Here is an 8,370-nt window from a genome sequence, read left to right as displayed (position 1 = left end):
AAAATGATGCTATTGGAGCATACAACATGAGTGGAAGTGACATTTATGTCTAGGCCTAAGGATGAGTAGAAATTAGCTAGATAAGTGGAAATATGAGATGTTCCAAACATGGGGCACAGCATTGTAGTAATTTGGAAATAAGAGATATTGGCATAATTTAAGTAGTAAAAAAATTTGGGTCCTGGTGGAAAGTACTATTTGACGGGAAGAGTAGTGAAAACTGAGGGTGCAGATTTAGGCATTAGCCAGGCCATGGAGAGCCCTGTAAACCATGTTGAAGGATTTAACCTAAAGAGGAATGCCATTCAAAATACTCAGCAATTTTGAATATTTGCACCAACCTATCAGAATGATTGCCATCCTGAACAATCCAATTAGAAAAGACTAGTTTATCAATACACTAGCTGAATGCTGGCTTAGTCCCAAGAATACAAATTTTACTGAAGAGTTTTGAGCAGTATGTGATTTATTATTTAGAAAAGAAAAAATTCTCACTGCTAAAATGTGGTAAATGCATTGTAGGGAAATAAGAATGGAGGTTTGAGACCCGTTATTAGGCCGGTCCCGGTGAGTAATGAATGGCCTAGACCAGAGTGGGATCAGCAGGATGAAGACTCAGGATGGATTCCAGAGATGTTAGAAGGTAGATTTAACTGGAATTATTGATTAGGCTTTTAGTGAAAGGAAGAATAACTTGGATCGATCGACTAAATGAATGGTGTCATTTATTGAGACAGAATACTGGAAAAAGAAGATTTTTTTACTTGCTTGTTTATTTGTGAGGGTGGAGTGGGGATGGGGGAAAAAATGGTCATAACTCCAGTCTGACACTGATCAACTATGATGTCTGAGAGAAAGCCAAGTTACAGGTTAAGTAGGTAGTAGGGAAACCACAAGAGAAGTCTGAGCCGGGGATAAAGATTTAGGAATAAATCACCATGAAGAGCAGAAGAGTAGGTGGGGAAACCTGGAGTACATAGAGTCAGAGAAGAAGGTGTCTTGGGACAGAACCCTGAAAACTAAGTACCTTGTTTTCAATTAACATCAAAATTTTAATTCCAAATATCTGCAAATCTTTAAAAAAACTGCAATGCTAAAATGAAAACTACTCAGCTGTTATAATGATATATACATTTAAGAACACAATGCAAAAATTATTTGAAATAAAAGATCAACACAAAACTGGACAACATAAACCAACAACAAAAGATAGACTTTGAACATTTTATAGGTAAATTTTGATTTTTCACATGAGTAGATGATTGAGAGGAAGCGGGTAATATTAACATGATAAATTATAAGAGTAATCCCAAATTCTATGAAGCCTGGAGGTAAAAGAAGATGAAATATAGTGAGAACTGATTCCATGTGATATAAAGGAGGCAATTTTCTTATAGAAAAAAATAACATATTTGATGTTTAAGTACTGAAGATGCTGGACCAAATTCTGTTTCAGCTACGTGTACCTGAAACTTAGCACTAAATGCTTTTTAGCCCTGACACTTTATAACTTTGAAAGCCTAAACTCCTCTGTGGCCTTCAACCTGACAAAGCAGTTTGTATACTGTGTGTATACACACTTGTCTCTGAATAATTTCACCCCAAAACCAATTAGGCGAATATGGGACCTAATTAGACAAATGTAGGGAATAAATATGCAGTGGTCACAGAAAAACCATTTGTGGTTACCAGAGGCAAAGTTTATTTGTTTTGTTTCTGACAATGTACTAATGTTCTGTTTTCCAAGTGTAGAGTCTACCTAAGGCACTCTTGTTGTCTATTTGGCACATAAAACATATATTTAGTAAACCAATAGTAAGAGGAATACAATGTTGACTTTTGCTCCTATAAACTACAAATGGAAGAAAAGAGAAGAGACTGTTCTCTTATTTGTTAAATCTATCAACACATTTTTGAAATATTTTCAGTTTTCATTCTAAAGGTCAAATGCCAGTTCCGAATGGAGCCAGATTACCTATGCTATTCCAACTCTCAAAATAGATTGGAAAAGCCTTTCAAGCAACCACGGTTTTGTCTTTCAGGAAGGAGTTTGCATCCGCAAGCTCAGAGCTGCGGGCTGGGCTTCTCCAAACACGTGCAGAGGCCAATGTCACACATCATTTTAAACAACACTCCATGGTGGGTCATCAGCACCGAGACGTGGCCTCTGACAGCCAGCCTCCTCTTCCACCAAAGGATTGCAGGTCTGTACGTCTGCTGTGAAAATCCTGCTTCCAAACTGAACCATAAGGGAAGTTTCTTGGTTATTTATTAGGAGCTTTACAGTTTGTTCAAAATACCCAAGATTTGGTGTCAGAATATATCCTTTGCTTTCTAAATGAACACAATAAATATGCTCAATGTGATGGCTTATGTCAATACTATTCCACTGTTTCATAGATCACATACTTGTAATTATATATATTGAATATGTAATGTGTACTGTGTCTCTATAATTAGAAGTCTTAATCATTTAAAAGTAATTTATTGACAAATGAAAATGTTTATCCTCAAAGGTCAACATATGTGTGTGTAAATGTATGTGCGTGTATGTGCATGGATGTGCATACACACATTCATATGTATATTTACTATTTCCTTCACTTGGCTTTGATACCATGTATGAAAAGAGTTCATAAAGCATCATTTACTTCCTTTGTCATGACATCAAAACCACAAAATTAAAAACTTAATTTCCCAAAGAAAATACAAGAAACTCCGAATTGAACTGTTACTTTAAAGGGACCAGAGTTTAAGCATATCACTTCCAGAGTCAAGGGCTCTGTTTGAGAGGCCTCCTGAGGAAGCTGAAACACCTACCGTTTTGCTGAGGTAGCCTGTGCTGGTGTTCATGCACTGTAGCCCCTCACTGTTGCAGCAGCCCCCACATCTGTAGACGGACACACATGGAGGTTTAAAGAAGGTGTTTGTAGCTGCTCCAAACTCCTTCCCCACATCTATACACACCTCACGTGGCATGCATTGAGTCTTTCTCCACTCATTATCAATACCTGTCGAGTCATAGGGAAGGCCAGAAGTTACACAGAAGCCACGAAGAGGGAAACAGCCCACAGCAGTTGGAAGTTGCTCACATTTGATTTTAGATTTTAAGATTAAAGTGTTATGCATAACTTTAAAAAAATAATTGACAGGATCCTAAATTGCCCGGGAATTGGAATACCATATAATATTTAACAGAGCAGCTAAGGATATTTTCTAAAATATCTAATTTCTACAACCATGAAACAAGTTGAATTACGACTATGCAGAATATTATGCCGATATTCTGCAGCACTTATGTTTGGTTTTCTTTACTCAAGAAAATGAAAATTTATATATAGATGTTTATAAGACCTGCGAAGATGAGTCATGCTCATTTGCTATAGTATGTACTCTTTTTGTGGTCTCAAAGCAAATATAAACAACATGATTTAATTTTTCTTTTAAAACTTAGATGTAAATGAGAACATGACTATAGTTTTGGACTCAATTCAAAATCACTTTCAGGCAGGCTATTTGGCAATTTTGGGTAAAGTCATGGTGGTAGCTACTTGAAATGCAAGGATATTTTCCATCAACTGGGACACCTATCTTAAACTAACTTTTTTCAGGAAAGTCAAAATTTCCTGTTTCTTTCATGTTCTCTTGGAATTCTAATTGGTTTACTTAGAGCATTGCTGACTCTTTGAATACTGCATTACAAATGATGTACTTCCTAAATGTTCTAGTTTATATATCTCACATTTCCCCTAAAATAAGAATATTGGAGAAAAGGACATAAACTATTGGTTATTCAACCACAAAGCCATTTTGTTTGGTTGGTTTTGTTCTCAAAATACTTTGCAATCTCAAACCTTCATAAAAATTAATATCTAATAACTGAAGGGAATTACTTTTTAAAAGTAACCCACCAACTTATACTATGGTGGGCATTTTATGCAACATCATAATTTTTTTGTGACACTTTATGCCAGGTCTCTCAGGGCTTTATCAAAATCTAGCTCTTAAGCCAGTTACCTATGAAGCAACAAGGCAACAAGTAGTATTTGAAAAGATGATCTGGCATGGTTTAGAAATTAAGCATTTCTAAATCTACATCAGAAAGAAAATTTATGTGCAGTTATTTTGTAAGATATGGAATGTTTACATGATTAAACTGACAATGTGTAAAATATATCTATATATTTTAAAATTTTTCGATGGGATAGCACCTCAAAAAAATTAAAGTGTCGATATGCATGTATCTTTCTCTCTTTATATTTCGAGAAATTATCTTAACTACTCACAGTGAAATCACAAAATGCTATATTTTGAAAATGACATTTTCTTTACTTCCGGCCCTTAAAGCTGTTCGGTGGTACAAATGCTGAAATTAAAGAACCAGGCTGGTAACTCACTGTGTTGATATATGAAGCTTATTATATATTTTCTTCCCCATACTTACTTTTTAAGATCTCTGCATTATAATGTGCTGCAGCAAATTTTATAGTGTCTTCTGTTCTTGTTTTGACATTGGGTTGTTCTTTATTTTGTTGCCAGCCTCCTTTCCGTAACTGACACTTGTACATTTTCCAGTATTCTGGGTAGAGTACAGTCATGAGTTCATCTACACTAGACACCGACCGCAACTGGTCCTCCAGATCTTTTCCTGCATAAGCCTGTCAAAGAAACATGCAAGATCAATTACTTATCAGATTGAGGGATCTGGAAACAGATGCATTGAAAAACTTTTAGGTCTAATGTTATATATGCTGGATCCCTATTAAAAATATTATTAATTATCCCTGAATTATTTAATTTTTCATGGTAAAGTATTCTTATTTTAATTTGAATATCATAATCAAAATGAAATTGAATCCCACCATTAAAATGTAATATTTAGTTTTCGAGATAAGAATTTTGTGGGATATAATATTAAAAATAATTTTGAAGTAGCTTATTTTATTTATAATTATTTTATATAAATGGTGAATTTCTAAGTTCAAAAATTTATTCAAGCTTGTATTATCCTACAAAATAAATAAAATTAAAGTGAAATCCACTCTCATGCTTTGTTTCATTTTAAGTTATCAACATTGACAAAATATAATTAAGCAGGATGCTTAAAATAAGGTCGTTTTACTGAAGCTATTTAAGAATCGATAATCACATGAAGAAAGGGATTTAAACAGCATCACAGCAAGGTTTATATATTGCAGAACCTCCAGTATTTCCAAAAAATTTGATCATAAAGATTTATTCTGGTATAAAAAAGACATGGAATAGATCACAGAGCATTAATTCTGCTTACAAATAGTTAACTGTCTATATTAGTGCATCCAATTAAGTAAAACATTCCAAATTATATTCAAGTAGTTATCATACTTAAGAAAAATATATTTTTTTCTAAATTATATGTTGTAATTATGGAAAAATGTGGCCCATTGTTTAACTTTATCTGAAATGTGAAATACAACCCCAAGTGTTGTTTTATGTTGTCATGATTATCCCAGTTTCAAAGGCTGAATATATAAGTAAATACTTGCTCCAGACCAGAGAGCTGTTAATAACGCAGGTAACTGCCCCTTACATCCCCCCATCAGGTTTCTTGAATGGAAAGCAAGAAACTTCGTTTTAATGTTTTTTTTTGAAGTACAAAGTCAATATATTTGCTTTACAAATTGAAATGCTATTTAATACAGTCTTTCACCAATTTTTGAAGTACAAAGTCAATATATTTGCTTTGCAAATTGAAACGCTAATTAATAGAAAGTCTTTCACCACCACTTTTAATAATCAAGATATTCTGAAATAGATGATTTTTGTACTACATTTTGAGAGACATAATTTAATGTAGTTTTCTTATGTTATTACAAAACTTCCTACTAGATAATAAAAATGGCTATAAATTTTGGGGTTTCCCTTTTCTTCATTTATTGTGTGAATTGAGCTGATCACTTAATCTCTTTAGGTCTTGTTATGAAAATATAGTTTTAATCCATTGCCTTCTGGAATATATAGAGTGATTTTTGATATGCCATACAGCTATACAAAAATATAATTCTTTTGAATAGATGGAGGGTGGGGATGGAGAGATCTTAGCTAAAATGAAAGTGACAAAAAACTCTCACAGAGTTTTCCAATTAAATGTTTATGAACTATTTGTCTCAGAAAAATCTCACATATGACACAACATTCAAGAGTAAAAAATGTTACAGAATCTAAAAGGATGATTACTGGAGAGAAAGATGATACAAGTGCACAGGTATATCTGCGGTGAGTGCTACCTGAAGGGATACATTATAAATGGCTTTTGTTTGTCTCTGTTTGCTTGACTCACCCTTGAACACAAGGAGCAACACTGGACTGTGTGATCTGTGGGTCTCTGTGGTTCTTTCCCCTGTAACTTAGCCACAATTAAAGTCAGTCAGGTTGTGACCTAAGCTGACTGCAAGAATCTCACATGAAACTGGCATGAGTGTTCGCTCTAACAGGAGGAGATGCAATACAACACACCAGTGTTATACACTGCACAATGAAAGATATGCATCAAACTTCTAAGAAAAAAGATTGTGATAAAGAGGGACTTTCAATTAAGTGTTACTTGAAGTCTTAAAGCAAATCACTTTTGCACTTTAAAATTTAGAAATAAAAAATAACTATAACAATAATTACGTATGTAAGAGCGAACATTAAGTTACCTAAAAGATCAGTAGGAGAAACATACAGCATACGATTCACAATAAAGAAAATGCAATATTAAAAAATGAACAAAACATGTTAGTAGAAAATAAAAGTTATTATATTTATATTTATAGGCTGGAAAAAGGCCTTTATAAAAGTGAATGTAAAAATAAAATATAAACTATCTGTAAGGTAGAAAACACTGTAAACAAAATAAAAAACAAATAGTAAAGTTGGAAAACTATTTGCAGTATAGATGACAGATGAAAAAGGACTAACATTTTTAAAATATTGTATTAACATGTTATTGTGAAAAAATAAGCAGGTACTTCAATGAAGAAATGGGCAAAGAACTTGAACTGAATATTCACAAAGAATAAATATATTAAAATATATATTCAGTGATGGAAAAAGTGAAGAAAACTGTAATTCCTTTCAATCATGGTGGGAATGTAAATTTGCACAGCTATTCATGAAAAATGTGCTATTTCAAGTTGAAGGGCCTTAAAAACAACCTCCATTTTAGACAGCAAATTCACTTTGGCATTAAATTTCCTATCCAATTGAAGTAATAATGTAATTATACCAGATATATGTTCAAATTCATCACAAGGCTGCTAAAATAGTGCATAATAATTGATTAAATAATATACAGTGCAAACAGAAATTAGCATGGAAAGTAATGTAATGACACTCTACGATGCTACAATGTATAATTTAGACATGAAAAGAAGTTCATAATATATTCTATGAAAAAGTAGACAATTTATACACAGTATACACAATGTTCTTAACTGTAGTACGATCTTTTCACAGAACGAAATTTATATATGAATAGATTGTATACATGTGAGTATATAGTGTTATAAGCAGCAAAAACAATAGTTAACTTCTCCAAATTTCAGAATTAAGGCAATTATTATGTTCTTTTTTATACATTTCTGTATTTTAAATTTTAAATAATAAACATATTAACTTTTTATTACCAAAATAAAAATTGAAGAGTAATGATCTCTAAGTACATTGGCAGGCTGTACATTGTATATGCTCTCAATTCAGCTTTTGATTTACTTTACTGTTGTTGCTGCATAAAGTATAACTTTATTATGTAATTTATAACAATCACTAGCAAAAGCTATCACAGACAAACGTAAAAAAATACCAAGCAATTTACCTATTCCTACTAGACTTTAATTATCATATTTGTGTGGAAGTAAAATGAGCTTTAGTATCAAAAGTTCCATTTTTATAGACCTTATTAATAGAGTAGCATTAGATTTCATTTCTTTAAACGTCATTTTACTCTGCAAAATTAAAATATAGTTGACTTTTGAACAACATGGAGTGGGGCTTGGTGTACTGACCCCATACAGCTGAAAATCCGCACATAATTTTTGAAACTTAGTTTTCCCTCAGCATCCCCAGGGAGTTGGTTCTAGGACTCCCCTAAATACCAGACAGAATCTGTGGATGTGCCAGTTCCCTACATAAAGTGACATAGAACAATGCATACTGCAGATTTAAAACAATACAGGCATTTATTGGAAAAAATCAGTGTAGAAGTAGACCCACACAGTTCAAATCCACATTGTTTAAGGGTCAACTATAATAACATTTTATTCAAAGTTTTTGGATGATTCAAATGGATATTTGCTATAAAAGTATATTATAAATTTTTTAGTCAAGGGTGGGTTTACTTGTCATTAT

General features: G+C 32.8%; 1 protein-coding gene across 1 annotated transcript in view; it reads right to left on the bottom strand.

Moving 5' to 3' along the window:
- VEGFC (vascular endothelial growth factor C) overlaps positions 1 to 8,370 on the bottom strand; it is a 104,028-nt gene that overhangs the window by 26,293 nt on the left and 69,365 nt on the right. The window contains exons 2-3 of the mRNA XM_011371477.2: positions 4,445 to 4,658; positions 2,821 to 3,011 (exon numbers count right to left, since the gene is read on the bottom strand). Coding sequence (XP_011369779.1) covers positions 2,821 to 3,011; positions 4,445 to 4,658 — 405 coding nt within the window. The remainder of the gene's footprint in view (positions 1 to 2,820; positions 3,012 to 4,444; positions 4,659 to 8,370) is intronic.

The sequence above is a fragment of the Pteropus vampyrus genome, unplaced genomic scaffold (assembly GCF_000151845.1).
Source record: "Pteropus vampyrus isolate Shadow unplaced genomic scaffold, Pvam_2.0 Scaffold8, whole genome shotgun sequence".
Classification (NCBI taxonomy): domain Eukaryota; kingdom Metazoa; phylum Chordata; class Mammalia; order Chiroptera; family Pteropodidae; genus Pteropus; species Pteropus vampyrus.
Note: the sequence above shows the minus strand (reverse complement) of the source record. Positions and strands in the feature narration are given on the sequence as shown.